At 61.5% G+C, this 17,519-nt stretch overlaps 1 protein-coding gene across 1 annotated transcript in view; it reads left to right on the top strand.

Annotated features, from left to right (window-relative positions):
* AFF1 (ALF transcription elongation factor 1) overlaps positions 1-17,519 on the top strand; it is a 101,017-nt gene that overhangs the window by 51,624 nt on the left and 31,874 nt on the right. The window contains 3 exon segments of the mRNA XM_068168024.1: positions 11,342-11,462; positions 14,774-15,159; positions 15,161-15,599. Of these exon segments, the coding sequence (XP_068024125.1) occupies positions 11,342-11,462; positions 14,774-15,159; positions 15,161-15,599 (946 nt within the window).

The raw sequence follows: 17,519 nt of genomic DNA, 5'->3' as shown, positions 1-17,519 counted from the left end.
TGCCTGGCTGGGGGAGATGCTGAGGAGTGTGGCCAAGGAGGAGGCTGCTGGGTACAGAAGCTCTGCTCTGCAAGAGGCCAAGGGCTCAGGCCTTGGCATTCCCTCTCCCTGCTGATTCACATCTTTCACCTTTCCCAGCCAGATCAAACCAAGCCTTCAATTCCTCATTGTTCCAAGGCCTCCTCTGCTCCCCTTGTAATTACACCTCACACATCCACACCTCAGCAGGCCTCTGGGCTGCTTGCCTTTGGCTGGGGAATGACAGCTTCCCTGTTCCCTCTCTGGCCTGTCATTTGCACCTTTCCCCACAGCCTGCTATTAGCAGCAGCAGACAGGGCTGAGGTTGGCAGCCTGGCTCTCTGCAGAGCCCTCACCTCTGCAGCATCACCTCTGCAGGCACTGCCTCTTGCTTTGTGCAGGGGCTGCTCAGGCTGGAGAGGAGAAGGCTCCCAGGAGCCCTTCTGGTGGCCTTGCAGGAGCTGCAGGGGGCTGCAAGCAAGCTGGGGAGGGACTTTGGAGGGGGTGAGGGAGGGCTAGGAGTGGGGGGGCTGGAGCAGAAGTAGAAGTGGGGAGCTGGAGCTTGGCTGTGAGGAAGAAGTTGTTGGGCAGGAGGGTGGTGAGAGCCTGGCCCAGGCTGCCCAGGGAGGTGGTGGAAGCCTCCTGGCTGGAGGTGTTTGCAGCCAGGCTGGAGGTGGCTGTGAGCAAGCTGCTGTGGTGTGAGGTGTCCCTGCCCATGGCAGGGGGTTGGGGCTGGCTGAGCCTGGAGCTCCCTTCCAGCCCTGCCAGCTCTGTGGTTCAGCAGTGCCGACAGAGTTCAGTGCTGCTATCTAAGGCAACTGACTGCAGGTTGCATCAGCTGAGGGAAGGATCCATCCAGAGGGACTTGGACAGGCTGCAGAGGTGGGCACAAGCCAACTTCATGAAGCTCAGCAAGGCCAAGTCCAAGGTCCTGCACCTGGGTCAGGGCAATTCCAAGCACAGCTCCAGGCTGGGTGAGGAGTGGCTGAGAGCAGCCTGGAGGAGAAGGCCTTGGGGGGGTCAGGCAATGCCAAAGTCCCCAGGAGCCAGCAGTGGTCCCTGGCAGCCCAGAGCCAGCTGAGTGCTGAGCTGCAGCCAGAGCAGGGAGAGCAGCAGCACAGGGAGGGGATTCTGCCCCTCTGCTCTGCTCTGCTCAGCCCCCACCTGCAGCACTGCCTCCAGCTCTGGGGCCCCCAGCACAAGAAGGACCTGGAGCTGCTGGAGAGGCTCCAGAGGAGGCCACAGAGAGGAGCAGAGGCTGCAGAGCCTCCCCTTGGGGAGAGCTGGGGCTGTGCAGCCTGGAGCAGAGAAGGCTGCAGGAAGACCTCAGAGCAACCTTGCAGTACCTGAAGGGGCTCCAGGAGAGCTGGGGAGGGACTCTGGCCAAGGGCTGGGAGTGCCAGGCTGAGGAACAATGGCTTTGAGCTGGGAGAGATTGAGAGTGGAGCGGAGGAAGAGATTGTTGGGAGTGAGGGTGGGCAGAGCCTGGCCCAGGCTGCCCAGGCAGGCTGTGGCTCCTGGGCTGTGCTGCTGTGCAGTTGGGATGCTTAGGCTCAGCTCTGGGAAGAGCTTTGGGGTTGGGTTTTGTTTTGTCTCTGCAGGAGATCTGAGAGTTGCCAATTGCTGCCCCAGCTGCAGGGGCTCAGCTCTTCAAGGGGAAGTGTTGAGGCTCCCTCCTGGGAGCTGCTGGAGGAAGAGGAGGCCCTGGATGCCAAAAGGAAGGAAAAACCTTCTGATGGCTGAGTAACAGAAGCCTATTTTTAACCTTGGCTGCAGCAATAGGAAGCCAATAAGCGAGGATTGGGAGCCAAGGATTGCCCCCTGTGGAGCAGGCAGAGCCAGGGGGGGTCGGAGTGGTGCTGAGGTGGAAGTGATTTGGGGCTTTGGCAAAAGCCAGCAGCTCCCTGGGGAAGGAGCTGGCAGTGCTGGGGGGCAGGAAGCTCTCCATGGGCCAGCAAGGAGCCCTTGTGGCCAGCAAGGCCAATGGCATCCTGGGCTGCATGAGGAGTGAGGCCAGCAGGGCAGGGGAGCTTCTCCTCCCTCTGCTCTGCCCTGGGGAGGCCACACTGGCAGTGTTGTGTCCAGCTCTGGGCTGCCCAGCTCAAGGGGGATCAGGGAGCTGCTGGAGAGAGGCCAAGGCAGGCTGTGAGGATGAGGAAGGTCTGGAAGATGTCTGATGAGGAGAGGCTGAGAGCCCTGGGGGTGGTTAGCCTGGAGAGGAGAAGGCTGAGAGGGATCAATGATCAATGCCTATCAATAGCTGAGGGCTGGGGGGCAAGCAGCAGGGGCCAGGCTCTGCTCAGTGGTGCCCTGGGCCAGGCCAAGGGGCAGGGGACACAGACTGGAATCCAGGAGGTTCCACCTCAGCAGGAGGAGAAACTTCTTTGGGGTGAGGCTGCTGGAGGCCTGGAGCAGGCTGCCCAGAGAGGTTGTGGAGTCTCCTCTGGGGACTTTCCAGCCCCTCCTAGCTGTGTTCTGGGTGCCCTGCCCTGGGTGATGCTGCTCTGGCAGGGGCTTGGAACTGGATGAGCTCCAGAGGTCCCTTCCAAGCCCTCCTAGGCAGTGATTCCTCCCCAGGCAGCCTGCCCTGCATGCTCAGAGGTTATCTCCCTGGCTGCTGCTCTGGCTCAGGCTATGCCCAAGTGTCCCTTCTGTGCCTGAGGACAATTGCTCCTGCTCACACAACAGGTTGGGCTGGGAGGGACCTTAGAGATCAGCCAGTCCCACCCTGCCTGGCATGCAGCAGGGCACCAGGGTGCATTAGGAGCAGTGTGGCCAGCAGGGCCAGGGAGGTTCTGCTCCCCCTCTGCTCTGCTCTGCCCTGCTGAGACCTCCCCTGGAGGATTGCATCCAGCTCTGGGCTGCCCAGCTCAGGAGGGACAGGGAGCTGCTGCAGAGAGGCCAAGGCAGGCTGCAAGGCTGCTGAAGGGACTGCAGCAGTGCCTGGGGAGGAGAGGCTGAGAGCCCTGGGGGTGCTGAGTGTGGAGAGGAGAAGGCTGAGAGGGATCTGAGCAATGTCTCTCAAGAGCTGAGGGCTGGGGGGGAAGGAAGGGAGGCACAGGGACAGCCTCTGCTCACTGTGCCCTGGGCCAGGCCAAGGGGCAGTGGGCACAGACTGGAAGCCAGGAGGCTCCATCTCAACAGGAGGAGAAACTTCTTTGGGGTGAGGCTGCTGGAGCCTGGAGCAGGCTGCCAGAGAGGTTGTGGAGCCTCCTGCTCTGGAGATCTCCCAAACCCCCCTGGATGTGTTCTGGGTGCCCTGCCCTGGGTGCCCTGCCCTGGCAGGGGGGGTTGTACCTGGATGACCTCCAGAGGTCCCTTCCACAGCACCACTCCATGGCTGTGTGGCAAGGAAGGCTTGCAGCAGCTCTTTGGTTCAGGGCTATTTGCCAGGGGGTTTCTCACAGTCACTGTGCAGTGCAGGGGCAGTGGGAGCCCTTGGGCTCCTGCTCAGCAGCAGGGCTGCTGCTGTGGGCTCAGGGAGCAGGGCTGGCCAGACTTGAGGAGCTGGAGGAGCTAAGGGAAGTGAGCACTTGACCAGCACATTCCAGTTCCTGTCTCTCCAAGTGTGAAGGTTTGGTGGTTTTGGCAAGCAGGTCCCAGGGCTGGGTGCTGGTGATGCAGGAGGTGCTTGGCTGGCTCCACCATCCCTTGTGCTTCTGCCCTGGGCCTTCCTCTCCTTGCTTAGTCACTCAGTGGTTTGGCCTGGAAGGGACCTCAAAGCTCATCCAGTCCCAACCCCCTGCCATGGGCAGGGACACCTCCCACCAGCCCCAGCTTGCTCAGGGCCTCATCCAGCCTGGCCTTGAGCACCTCCAGGCAGGAGGCAGCCACAGCCTCCCTGGGCAACCTGTGCCAGAGTCTCCCCAGCCTCACTCTCAAGGATCTCTTCCTCCTCTCCACTCTCAGTCTCTCCTCTCCCAGCTCCAAGCCATTGTTCCTCAGCCTGGCACTCCCAGCCCTTGCCCAGAGTCCCTCCCCAGCTCTCCTGGAGCCCCTTTGAGGAGAAAGTTCTTCCCAGCAAGAGGAATTGGCCATTGGAATGTGCTGCCCAGGGAGGTGGTGGAGTTCCCATCCCTAGAGGTGTTCAAGAGGGGCTTGGATGTGGCACTTGGTGCCATGGTTTAGTTGTCAGGAGGGGTTGGGACATAGGCTGGACTGGATGAGCTCTGAGGTCTTTTCCAACCTTATTGATTCTATGATTCAGGTACTGGAAGGTTGCTCTGAGGTCTCCCTGGAGCCTTCTCTTCTCCAGGCTGCACAGCCCCAGCTCTCCCAGCCTGGCCCCACAGGGGAGGTTCTGCAGCCTCTGCTCATCTCTGTGGCCTCCTCTGGAGCCTCTCCAGCAGCTCCAGGTCCTTCTTGTGCTGGGGGCCCCAGAGCTGGAGGCAGTGCTGCAGGTGGGGGCTGAGCAGAGCAGAGCAGAGGGGCAGAATCCCCTCCCTGTGCTGCTGCTCTCCCTGCTCTGGCTGCAGCTCAGCACTCAGCTGCCTCTGGGCTGCCAGGGACCACTGCTGGCTCCTGGGCACTTTGGCACCACCTGACACCCCCAAGGCCTCCTCCTCCAGGCTGCTCCTGAGCTCCTCCTCACCCAGCCTGGATCTCCAGCAGCTCCAGCTCCTTCCTGTGCTGGTGGACTCAGGCTTCTCTCTGCTCTCACTGCTTGGTGCTTGCTGGAGTCCTCTTGGATGTGAGACAGACCCTAGAGACCTCCAGCAGGTCCCAGGGTGGTGAAGCTTCCAGAAAGGAAAGGAAGCAAAGGTTGGGAGGAGGCACTGGACCTGTTCTTCTGTATTGACTTTATAGAATAGAATTAACCAGGTTGGAAGAGACCTCAGAGCTCATCCAGTCCAACCCAGCACCCAGCACCATCTGAGCAACCCAGCCATGGCACCAAGGGCCTCAGCCAGGCTCTTCCTAAACACCTCCAGAGATGGGGACTCCACCACCTCCCAGGGCAGCTCATTCCCATGGCCAACCTCTCCTGCTGGGAAGAATTTCTTCCCAACATCCATCCAGTTCATGTAGTTAGGAATGGTGGGGATGGAAGTGACCTCTGGAGGTCATCCAGTCCAACCCTCCCTGCCAGAGCAAGGTCACCCAGAGCAGGTCACCCAGGAACACACCCAGGTGGGGCTGGAAAGGCTGCAGAGCAGGAGACTCCACAACCCATCTGGGCAGCCTGCTCCAAGGCTCCAGCAGCCTCACCCCAAAGAAGTTTCTCCTCCTGTTCAGGTGGAACCTCCTGGCTTCCAGTCTGTGTCCCCTGCCCCTTGTGCTGTCCCTGGGCACCCCTGAGCAGAGCCTGGCCCCTGCTGCTTGCCCCCCAGCCTTCAGCTCTTGACAGACCTTGATCAGCCTTCTCCTCTCCACACTCAGCACCCCCAGGGCTCTCAGCCTCTGCTCCCCAGGCACTGCTGCAGTCCCTTCAGCAGCCTTGCAGCCCTCCCTTGGCCTCTCCCCACTGTTTCCCTATCCCCCTTGAACTGGGGAGCCCAGAACTGGCCTCAGTACTCCAGGTTTGGTCTCAGCATAGCAGAGTGGAGGGAGAGGAGAACCTCCCTTGGCCAGCAGACCAAGGCAGGTTCTCCTCTCCCTCTGCTATGCACACTTGGTGCCCCCCAGGACACCCTTCACCCATTTCTGCCTTTATTTTGGAGCTGGTGTGCCTTGCCTGGAAAGCAAACAGGAGCCTGTCCCTCAGTCCTGAGAAGAGTTGCTGAGCAGCTGCTCACCAGGCCTAGAAGAGAGGGCTGAGGGTGATGACCAAAGAGATGCAGCAGGGCTGAGATTTCCTGCACTTGTCCTCAGAGGAAATGTTCTCTGCATGCTTGGGAGGAAGAGGCTCTGCTGCTGCTCAGACAGCAGTGAGCCTCAGCCCTCTCTTTGCTCCCCACCTCTCTCCCACCTCCCCCCTTTCCCTGCTGCTGGGAACCAGCAACAGCTCTGGCTGCAGCTGCAGCATAAGCAGAGTTGGGTTCCATTGGCAGGCAGAGGCAGGAGGAGGAGGAGGAGGCAGCACAAGTCCTGACCCCCAGGGCTGTGCATGGAGAAAGCTCTCCTGGTCCTAGGATCAGGAGAATAGGTGAATGGTGCCACAGCCAGCTGGCAGGCAGGCACCAGGGGTGTGCCCCAGGGAGCAGGGCTGGGCCCCAGCCTGATCAATATCTTCATTGATGATCTGGAGGAGGGGATGGAGTCAGTCAGCAGTGAATGTGCAGCTGACAGCAAGCTGGGAGCAGATGTTGGTCAGTGAGAGGGCAGAAGGGCTCTGCAGAGGGACCTTGCCAGGCTGGGCAGATGGGCAGAGGCCAACAGGATGGCATTCAACAAGTCCAAGTGCCAGGGGCTGCACTTTGGCCACAGCAACCCCAGACAGTGCCACAGGCTGGGGTCAGAGTGGCTGAGAGCAGCCAGGCAGAGAGGGACCTGGGGGTGCTGGGGCAGAGCAGCTGAAGAGGAGGCAGCAGTGTGCCCAGGGGGCCAAGAAGGCCAAGGGCATCCTGGCCTGGGTCAGGCAGAGTGTGGCCAGCAGGAGCAGGGAAGTCCTTGTGCCCTGTGCTCAGCACTGCTGAGGCCACAGCTTGAGTCCTGTGTCCAGCTCTGGGCTGCTGAGGTTAGGAAAGAGGTTGAGCTGCTGGAAGGTGTCCAGAGAAGGGCAACAAAGCTGGGGAGGGGTCTGGGGCACAAGGCTGGGGAGGGGTCTGGGGTTGCTTAGCCTGGAGAAGAGGAGGCTCAGGGGAGACCTTCTTGCTCTCTCCAACTCCCTGCAGGGAGGTTGGAGCCAGCTGGGGGTTGGTCTCTTCTGCCAGGCCCCCAGCAGCAGAACAAGAGGACACAGTCTCAAGCTGTGCCAGGGGAGGTTTAGGCTGGATGATAGGAAGGAGTTCTTCACAGAGAGAGTGACTGGCCATTGGGATGTGCTGCCCAGGGAGGTGGTGGAGTCCCCATCCCTGGAGGTGTTCAAGAGGGGACTGGATGTGGCACTTGGAGCCGTGGTCTAGTCATGAGCTCTGTGGTGCCAGTTTGGACTTGATGATCTTTGAGGTCTCTTCCAGCCTTGGTGATACTGTGAGACTGTTATCATAGAATCAGTCAGGGTTGGAAGGGAGCTCCAGGCTCAGCCAGCCCCAACCCCCTGCCATGGGCAGGGACACCTCACACCACAGCAGCTTGCTCACAGCCACCTCCAGCCTGGCTGCAAACACCTCCAGCCAAGAGGCTTCCACCACCTCCCTGGGCAGCCTGGGCCAGGCTCTCACCACCCTCCTGCCCAACAACTTCTTCCTCACAGCCAAGCTCCAGCTCCCCACTTCTACTTCTGCTCCAGCCCCCCCAACTCCTAGCCCTCCCTCACCCCCTCCAAAGTCCCTCCCCAGCTTGCTTGCAGCCCCCTGCAGCTCCTGGGAGGCCACCAGAAGGTCTCCTGGGAGCCTTCTCCTCTCCAGCCTGCACAAGCCCAACTCTCTCAGGCTGTGCTCAGAGCAGAGCAGCTCCAGCCCTCTGCTCCTCCTCCTGGCCCTGCTCTGGACACCTTCCAGCCCCTCCACAGCCTTCCTGGCACAGAGGCTCCAGAGCTGGCCCCAGAGCTGCAGCTGTGGGCTCAGCAGAGTGGAGCAGAGGGGCAGAATCCCCTCCCTGGCCCTGCTGGCCACACTTCTCTTGCTGCAGCCCAGGCTCTGCTTGGCTCTCTGGGCTGCAAGTGCTCCCTGCTGGCTCCTGCTGAGCTTCTCCTCCCCCAGCACCCCCAAGGCCTTTCCTCCGGGGCTGCTCTCCAGCCAGTCCCTGCCCAGCCTAAATTCTTCCTCCTCTCCACTCTCAGTCTCTCCTCTCCCAGCTCCAAGCCATTGTTCCTCACTCCCAGCCCTTATCCAGAATCCCTCCCCAGCTCTCCTGGAGCCCTTTCAGGTCCTGGGAGGCTGCTCTGAGCTCTGTCTCCCCATCTTCTATCTTCCCAGATCCCCATGAGTCGCAGAGCCTTGGACTCCCCTCTTGTGCAGCAGCACTTCCCTGCAGCTGGGTTGGCCTGCAGCCTTCCTGCTGTGCCTGACTCAGCTTTCTGCCTCTTGTGGCGTGGGGCAGGTGGAGCTGAGTGCCTGTCTGGTGTGGTTAGGGAGGAGCAGGGGGACTCCACCAGGTGCTTTCCAGGTTCCTCAGCCCTTCTCTTTAAAGTCCATTCCTGTGACCACTTTAAATGCAGCTCACTGGTGTGCCAGGGCAGGAGCAGAGGACTTTGCCTCCCTGATGATGGAACAGGCAGAGTTTAGTCCCTGACAGAGCCAGGACCTTCCCAACAGTGGAGTCCTTTTTGCTCTCAGGTGCAGATTTGGGGGTGGAAGGCTTAGGGGCAAGAGGAATAGTGCCATAGAAGGGCAGGGGTTGGAAGGGATCTCCACAGATCCAGTCCAGCCCCTCTGCCAGAGCAGGGCACCCAGGGCAGGGCACCCAGGGCAGGGCACTCAGAACACACCCAGGGGGGGTTGGAAGCTCTCCAGAGCAGACTCCACAACCTCTCTGGGCAGCCTGCTCCAGGCTCCAGCAGCCTCACCCCAAAGAAGTTTCTCCTCCTGCTGAGGTGGAACCTCCTGGATTCCAGTCTGTGTCCCCTGCCCCTTGGCCTGGCCCAGGGCACCCCTGAGCAGAGCCTGGCCCCTGCTGCTTGCCCCCCAGCCCTCAGCTATTGATAGGCATTGCTCAGATCCCTCTCAGCCTTCTCCTCTCCAGGCTAACCACCCCCAGGGCTCTCAGCCTCTCCTCACCAGACATGTTCCAGACCTTCCTCATCCTCACAGCCTGCCTTGGTCTCTCTCCAGCAGCTCCCTGATCCCCCTTGAGCTGGGCAGCGCAGAGCTGGACGCAACACTGCCAGTGTGGCCTCCCCAGGGCAGAGCAGAGGGAGGAGAAGCTCCCCTGCCCTGCTGGCTTCACTCCTCATGCAGCCCAGGATGCCATTGGCCTTGCTGGCCACAAGGGCTCCTTGCTGGCCCATGGAGAGCTTCCTGCCCCCCAGCACTGCCAGCTCCTTCCCCAGGGAGCTGCTGGCTTTTGCCAAAGCCCCAAATCACTTCCACCTCAGCACCACTCCAACCCCCCCTGGCTCTGCCTGCTCCACAGTGGGTAGGTGGAGCCTCCTGGCTCCCAGTCTGTGCCCCCTGCCCCTTGTGCTGTGCCAGGGCACCCCTGAGCAGAGCCTGGCCCCTGCTGCTTGCAGCCAGCCACACAGCAATCCCTGCAGCTGCCTTTGCTCACCTGCTCCCCACCCACCTCATGACTTCCCAGCCTCTGCTTCACAACCCTGATGCTCTTTCTCTTCCCAGCCTTGTGGGGAGGAGCAGGGGGCTGCCCACAAGGGGTCCCTGTGGAGCAGGTGGAGGCTGCCCCTGGCTGGTCCCTGGGGAGCAGGGGAGGCTGCCCCTGAGGAGTCCCTGGGGAGCAAGGGGAGGCTGCTCCTGGCTGGTCCCTGGGGAGCAAGGGGAGGCTGCCCCTGAGGAGTCCCTGGGGAGCAAGGGGAGGCTGCTCCTGGCTGGTCCCTGGGGAGCAAGGGGAGGCTGCCCCTGGCTGGTCCCTGGGGAGCAGGGGAGGCTGCTCCTGGCTGGTCCCTGGGGAGCAAGGGGAGGCTGCTCCTGGCTGGTCCCTGGGGAGCAAGGGGAGGCTGCCCCTGGCTGGTCCCTGGGGAGCAAGGGGAGGCTGCCTCTGGCTGGTCCCTGGGGAGCAGGGAAGGCTGCCCCTGACTGGTCCCTGGGGAGCAGGGGAGGCTGCCCCTGACTGGTCCCTGGGGAGCAGGGAAGGCTGTCCCTGACTGGTCCCTGGGGAGCAAGGGGAGGCTGCTCCTGACTGGTCCCTGGGGAGCAAGGGAAGGCTGCTCCTGGCTGGTCCCAGGGGAGCAAGGCTGCTGAGCAGGACGGCTCTGTGCCAGGAGCATTGCATTGCAGTGTGGTTCCCCAGCTCCTTGTTGCCACAGCTGGCAGCAAGCCCCGGGTCTGGGAGCCCCTTCCCTCCTGGCTCTGGGTCTGGGAGCCCCTTCCCTCCTAGCCCTGGCTCTGGGAGCCCCTTCCCTCCTAGCCCTGGGTCCGGGAGCCCCTTCCCTCCTAGCTCTGGCTCTGGGAGCCCCTTCCCTCCTAGCCCTGGCTCGGGGAGCCCCTTCCTGCCAGGCCACATCCAGCTGGCAGCCAGGCACCAGTGCTGTGCCCCAGGGAGCAGTGCTGGGCCCCAGCCTGATCAATATCTTCACTGATGATCTGGAGGAGGGGATGGAGTCCATCAGCAGTGAATGTGCAGCTGACAGCAAGCTGGGGGCAGGAGCTGAGCTGTGAGAGGGGAGCAGAGCTCTGCAGAGGGACCTTGCCAGGCTGGGCAGATGGGCAGAGGCCAAGGGCAGGAGATTGAACACATCCAAGTGCCAGGGGCTGCACATTGGCCACAGCAACCCCAGGCAGTGCCACAGGCTGGGGTCAGAGGGGCTGAGAGCAGCCAGGCAGAGAGGGAGCTGGGGGTGCTGGGGGAGAGCAGCTGAAGAGGAGGCAGCAGTGTGCCCAGGGGGCCAAGAAGGCCAAGGGCATCCTGGCCTGGGTCAGGCAGAGTGTGGCCAGCAGGAGCAGGGAAGTCCTTGTGCCCTGTGCTCAGCACTGCTGAGGCCACAGCTTGAGTCCTGTGTCCAGTTCTGGGCCCCTCAGTTTAGGAAGGAGGTTGAGCTGCTGGAAGGTGTCCAGAGAAGGGCAACAAAGCTGGGGAGGGGTCTGGGGCACAAGGCTGGGGAGGGGTCTGGGGCACAGCCCTGTGAGGAGAGGCTGAGGGAGCTGGGGTTGCTTAGCCTGGAGAAGAGGAGGCTCAGGGGAGACCTTCTTGCTCTCTCCAACTCCCTGCAGGGAGGTTGTAGCCAGGTGGGGGTTGGTCTCTTCTGCCAGGCCCCCAGCAGCAGAACAAGAGGACACAGTCTCAGGCTGCACCAGGGGAGGTTTAGGATGGAGCTTAGGAAGAAGTTCTACACAGAGAGAGTGATTGCCCATTGGAATGTGCTGCCTGGGGAGGTGGTGGAGTCCCCATGCCTGGAGGTGTTCAGGAGGAGACTTGCTGGGGTGCTTGGTGCCATGGGTTAGCTGTTTAGGTGGGTTGGATTGGTTGATGGGTTGGACAGGATGATCTTGAAGGTCTCTTCCAACCTGGTTTGGTCTATTCTAAATCAATGGTTTATTCCTTGGCCCTGGGTCTGGGGAGCCCCTTCCCTCCCAGCCCCTGGGGTCCCTGCCTGGGGTGTGCTGGGCACAGGGGAGCATTGGTGACCCTGGTGTGAAGTGCTGACAGCCTCCTGCTCTCTGCCCTGCAGCTTGTACAAGGAGGACAGAAACTTGCTGCGCATGAGAGAGAGGGAGAGGAGGAACCAGGAGGCACTGCAGGGCAGAGAGAAGTTCCCTCGGAAGACCCCGCTCTTTGCAGAGCCCTACAAGGTAAGGGAAGGGGGCAGGTGGTGGAGGAAGAGGAGGAGGAGGAGGAGAGAGGCTTGGTGTGCCAGGGGGGAGCTGTGCTCTCTGGGTGAGGCAGGCCTGCTGCATGCAGCCACAGCTTCTTCCCTTCTGCTTCCAGTCATCAAGAGAGAAGGAGGAGGCCTCATGAGGGGAGACCTCCTTGCTCTCTGCAGCTCCCTGAGAGGAGGCTGCAGTGAGGCTGATGTTGGCCTCCTCTGAGTAACACTGAGGAGCTGGAGCAGGGCCAGGGAAGGGCAAGAAAGGTGGGGAAGGGTGTGGAGAAGAGGGCTGGGGAGGAGCAGGTGAGGGAGCTGGGGGTGGGGAGTGTGGAGCAGAGGAGGCTGAGGGAGACCTCCTTGCTCTCTGCAGCTCCCTGAGAGGAGGCTGCAGCCAGGGGGGGTTGGGCTCTGCTCCCCAGCCTCAGGTGAGAGAAGGAAAGGAAATAGCCTGAAATTGTGCCAGGGGAGGCTTAAGTTGGAGAGGAGGAAGAATTTCTTTGCTGCCAGAGTGGTCAGGGACTGGCAGAGGCTGCCCAGGGAGGTGGTGGAGTCCCCATGGCTGGAGGGGTTGCAGCAAGCTGTGGCCATGGTGGGGTTGGGTTGGAGGTTGGACTGGGGGAGCCTGATGGCCTTTCCCCACCCAAACACTTCCATGAGAAGAGGAGGCTGAGGGAGACCTCCTTGCTCTCTGCAGCTCCCTGAGAGGAGGCTGCAGCCAGGGGGGGTTGGGCTCTTTCCTTCCACTCATCAAGTACAAGGAGGACAGTGAGGTCCTGAGGGGAGCAACCAGGCTGGTGAGGGGTTTGGAAGGCATCATATGAGGAGCAGCTTTGGGAGCTGGGGTTGTGTGGCCTGGGGCAGAGGAGGCTGAGGGAGACCTCATTGCTCTCTGCAGCTCTGCAGGAGGCTGCAGTGAGGTGAGGGTTGGGCTCTGCTGCCAAGTAACTAACATGGGAAGGGGAGGCAATGGCCTGAAGTTGTGCCAGGGGAGGGTTAGGCTGGAGAGGAGGAAGAATCTCTTTGCTGCCAGAGTGGTCAGGGGCTGGCAGAGGCTGCCCAGGGAGGTGGTGGAGCCCCCGTGGCTGGGGGTGTGCAGATGTGGTGCTTCAGGATACAGTTCAGTGTTCATGGTAGTTGGGTTGCAGTTGGACTCAATGCCCTTAGAGGTCTTTTCCAGCCTTAATGATTCTGTGACCAGAGCAAGTGGCTGAAGCTCTGGAGAAGGGGCAAGTGCAGACTGGACACTTTGGGTAGGGCAGATTGATCTGAGGTCTCCCCATAGGCTTGGGGCTGCAGGGACAGAGATGAGCCTGGCTGCCCAGCCTGGCCCAGCACTGGTGTGGCTGAAGCCTGTGAGGCTCACCTGCAAGGCTGGCTCAGGAGAGCTCAGGCTGGCTGGAGCTGGGCAGCTGCACACAGGGTCAGGCTGAGCTGGCCTCATGTCCTGTGTGGTGATGAGAATAAGCTGCTGAAGAGTGACTCCTCCTGAGCTGGCAGGCTTGGCCTAGGAGCCTTTCTTTCATCAACTGAAAGATGGTTCTCTCATTACACCTGCTCTGGGATGAAGAGTTCTGAGCTCCCCAGGTGCAGAGAGACAGAGACCTGCTGGGGAGAGTCCAAGGGAGAGCCAGGAGGAGGAGTTGGGGACTTGAGTATCTCCCCTGGGAAGAGAGGAGAAGAGAGAGGAGAGGAGAGGAGAGGGAGAATTAAACATGTTGGAAGAGACTTTTGAGATCATCCAGTCCAACCTCTCACCCAGCACCATCTGAGCAACTCAACCATGGCACCAAGCACCCCATCCAGTCTCTTCCTAAACCCCTCCAGGGATGGAGACTCCACCATCTCCCTGGGCAGCACATTCCCATGGCCAATCTCTCTTGCTGGGAAGAATTTCTTCTTAACATCCAGCCTGAACCTCCCCTGGCACAGTTTGAGGAGGATTTGGGGACTTGAGCATCTCCCCTGTAGAGAGAGACTGAGAGCCCTGGGGCTCTTTAGCCTGGAGAGGAGAAGGCTGAGAGTATCTGAAGGGGTTGGAGAGGAGTCTCCAGAGCCATCCTCATGTCCAGAGCAGGGCCAGGAGGAGGAGCAGAGGGCTGGAGCTGCTCTGCTCTGAGCACAGCCTGAGAGAGTTGGGCTTGTGCAGGCTGGAGAGGAGAAGGCTCCCAGGAGACCTTCTGGTGGCCTTGCAGGAGCTGCAGGGGGCTGCAAGCAAGCTGGGGAGGGACTTTGGAGGGGGTGAGGGAGGGCTAGGAGTGGGGGGGCTGGAGCAGAAGTAGAAGTGGGGAGCTGGAGCTTGGCTGTGAGGAAGAAGTTGTCGGGCAGGAGGGTGGTGAGAGCCTGGCCCAGGCTGCCCAGGGGGCAAGTGGATGGGACCAAGCTCTCTTTGGTGGTGCACAGTAATATGCCAGGGCACACCAGGCACAAGCTTGAACAGAGAGGGTTCCACCTCAACATGAGGAGAACCTTCTTTACAGGGAGGGTGACAGAGCCCTGGAGCAGGCTGCTCAGGGAGGTTGTGGAGTCTCCTGCTCTGGAGCCTATCCAGACATGTCCGGAGGCCTGCATTAGGAAGAGTGTGGCCAGCAGGAGCAGGGAAGTCCTTGTGCCTCTGTACTGTGCATTGCTTAGGCTGCACCTTGAGTCCTGTGTCCAGTTCTGGGCCCCTCAGTTTAAGAAGGACATCGAAACACTTGAATGTGTCCAGAGAAGGGCAACAAGGCTGGGGAGAGGCCTTGAGCACAGCCCTGTGAGGAGAGGCTGAGGGAGCTGGGATTGTTTAGCCTGGAGAAGAGGAGGCTCAGGGGTGACCTCATTGCCCTCTACAACTCCCTGCAGGGAGGTTGTAGCCAGGTGGGGGTTGGTCTCTTCTGCCAGGCCCCCAGCAGCAGAACAAGAGGACACAGTCTCAAGCTGTGCCAGGGGAGGTTTAGACTCGAGGTGAGGAGAAAGTTCTTTATTGAGAGAGTTGTTAGCCATTGGAATGTGCTGCCCAGGGAGGTGGTGGAGTCCCCATCCCTGGATGCCTTCAGTAGGGGATTGGATGTGGCACTTGGTGCCATGGTTTGGTCATGAGGTCTGTGGTGGTAGGTTGGACTGGATGATCCTCGAGGTCTCTTCCAGCCTTGGTGACACTGTGAGACTGTGAGGCACTGCAGTGAGGACTCCCCTGGGTGCTGCTGCTCTGGGCTGGGTGATCTCTTGAGCTCCCTTCCCCCCCGCCCTGATGCTCAGTGATGCTGTGCTGTGTGCTCTGTGCTCCCCTGACCGCCCCTCTCTGTGCTGCCCTTGCAGACCAAGAAGGGAGATGAGCTGTCGAGCCGCATCCAGAGCATGCTGGGCAACTACGAGGAGGTCAAGGACTTCATCAGCAACCGATCCCACCAGGACTTCATTGGCATCCCCACGGTGGTCGCTCCTCCGCTGCCCCAGCAGGGCCGGCTCGCCCGCCCGCCGCCGCCCGGCCAGCCGCCGCCCACCCTCCGCCCCGCCGCCCGCCGCCCGCTCCACCGCCAGCAGCCTCCGGCCGGGGCACAGCCAGCCCCAGCCCCAGCCCCAGCCCCAGCCCCAGCCCCGCAGGCTGGGGGGCTCTGCCTGCCCGGCTCGCAGGGCACGGGGCGGGGGGCGCGGGCGGGAGAGCCGTGCGGGCGGGCGCGCCAAGGGGAGCGCTGGGCGCGCCGCGGGGGAGCCTCCCGCCCCGGAGCCGCAGGCCTCCCTCCTGGCCCTGTCGCCGCTGCTCTCGGCTCTGGCCTCTCCGCTGGCTCCCCTCTCCCCGCTACATTCCGGCAGCGGCGGCAGGAGCCGGGGGCTGAGCTGCGGTCAGGCCGAAGCCCCCCAGGACCCAGGGGCGGAGGAGAGCCGGGAGGGCGCAGCCCTGCCCCCGGCCGGCGCCCCGCAGGCTTTCCCCCAGCCCTTGCCGGGCAAGAGCGGCGCCATGCAGCAGAAGCCGACCGCCTACGTCAGGCCCATGGACGGCCAGGATCAGGCCCCGGTGGAGTCCCCGGAGCTCAAACCCCTCCTGGAGGAGTACCCTGGGGAGCCCTACGGGAGGATCTCGGAGCTGAAGGGCGCTGCCAAAGCCAGGCTGTCCAAACTGGAGATCCCTTCGGAGCCCCTGGAGGTGAGAGCGGCCCTGGGGTGAGAGCAGCTGCTGGCAGGGCAGAGGCTGCCAGAGGCAAGCTCTGCGCGGCTGCCCGCAGTCAGGAGCTGCAGTTGGAGGCTGCTGCTGCTGACCTGGGTGGGCTCTGCTCAGAGCGTTGGAGAACCTGTGCTGTGGGGACAGGCTGGGGGAGTTGGGGCTGCCCAGGTTCTGCACAGGGACTGGCACAGGCTGCCTGACCTGACCTGACCTTTGCAGGCTCCAGCACTGGCTGCTGCTGGAGCTGACTGCAGCTTGCCCAGGTGGTGGAGGCCTCATCCCTGGAGATACTCAAGGTGGCCCTGGGCAGCCTGCTGCAGCTGGAGCTGTCCCTGCTGCCTGCAGGGGGGTTGGACAAGCTGCCCTTGGAGGCTGCCTGCCAACCCAGTGCAGGCTGCCCAGAGAGGCTGTGGAGTCTCCTGCTCTGGAGTGTTTCCAGCCCCACCTGGCTGTGTCCCTGGGTGCCCCTGCTTTGAAGGAGGAGCAAGGGCTTGGAGCTGGAGCAGGGCAGAATTAGGTTGGAGCTGAGGAGGAAGTTCTGCAGAGGGAGGCTGGAGAGACTCTGGCACAGGCTGCCCAGGGAGGTGGTGGAGGAGGCTCCATCCCTGGAGATGCTCAAGGTGGCCCTGGGCAGCCTGCTCTGGTTGGAAACCTTCCTGCTGGATAAAACACTTGAAAAGCCAAAGCAGCCTCGAAGCTCTTAGCCTCTTCTTCATGGCCAAAGTTTCCTCCTGGAGGTGTCTGCAGCAAAGCCTCCTTGGGCAAAAGATGCTGAGGTCTGAGGGCTGCTGGGGCTGTGCAGCCTGCAGAGGAGAAGGCTGCAGGCAGAGCTCAGAGCTGCAGTTCAGTGTCTGCAGGGCAGCTGCAGGCAGGCTGGGCAGGGACTGCTCAGAAGGGGCTGTGGGGACAGGAGGAGGAGCAAGGGTTTGGCACTGGAGCAGGGCAGAGGTAGGTTGGAGCTGAGGAGGAAGTTCTGCAGAGGGAGGCTGGAGAGACTCTGGCACAGGCTGCCCAGGGAGGTGGTGGAGCCTGCAGCCATTCAAGCTCAGCCTGGCTGTGTCCCTGTGCAGCCTGCTCTGGTCCCTGCTGCCTGGCTTCCAATCTGTGCCCACTGCCCCTTGGCCTGTCCCAGGACACCACTGAGCAGAGCCTGGTCCCTGCTGCTTGCCCCCAACCCTTCAGCTATTGATAGTTTCTCCTCATGCTCAGCTCCTGGGTTCCATTCATCTTGGAGGAGGAGGAGGTGACTCTGGTGGCCTCAGCTCTTCCTCTGCCTGCCCTCCAGACTCCATCCACTTGCAATTTAAAGGTCTTTGATTGTATGAAGTAGGAAAGATTTGGGTTTGTTCTTTATGAACTCTTTCTTGATGTAATTCTGGGGAAGGGGAAAGAGCCCAACCCAACCCCCAGCCCCACACCTCTTTGACAAGCTGTGCTGGACTTGGGGTTAGCAGCTCCAGCAGACAGTTCTCTCCTGGCCTGGGGCCACTAGCTTGGTACAATGGATTGCTGAGGAGAGGGTTTGTTCCTGAGCTGACACCTATCAAACCTGAGCTGTGGCTAAGGGTTGTTAAAAAATGATGAATGAGGTCTCTAAGAGCTCCTTTGGAGTCTGAGGTAGCAAATGTGGCTGCCCTGGACATGGCTCATTGAGTCCATCAGGGCTGTGCAGCACAGGCTGAGCTCTCTGAGTCCATCAGAGCTGTGCAGCACAGGCTGAGCTCTCCTGAGTCCATCAGGGCTGTGCAGCACAGGCTGATCTCTCTGAGTCCATCAGGGCTGTGCAGCACAGGCTGAGCTCTCCTGAGTCCATCAGGGCTGTGCAGCACAGGCTGAGCTCTGCTGAGTCCATCAGAGCTGTGCAGCACAGGCTGATCTCTCTGAGTCCATCAGGGCTGTGCA

The sequence above is a fragment of the Melanerpes formicivorus genome, unplaced genomic scaffold (assembly GCF_026170545.1).
Source record: "Melanerpes formicivorus ecotype bairdi unplaced genomic scaffold, bMelFor1.0.p_v2 SCAF_129, whole genome shotgun sequence".
Taxonomy (NCBI): Eukaryota; Metazoa; Chordata; class Aves; order Piciformes; family Picidae; genus Melanerpes; species Melanerpes formicivorus.
The sequence above is the reverse complement of the archived record's forward strand: the minus strand, read 5'-3'. Positions and strand labels throughout refer to the sequence as shown.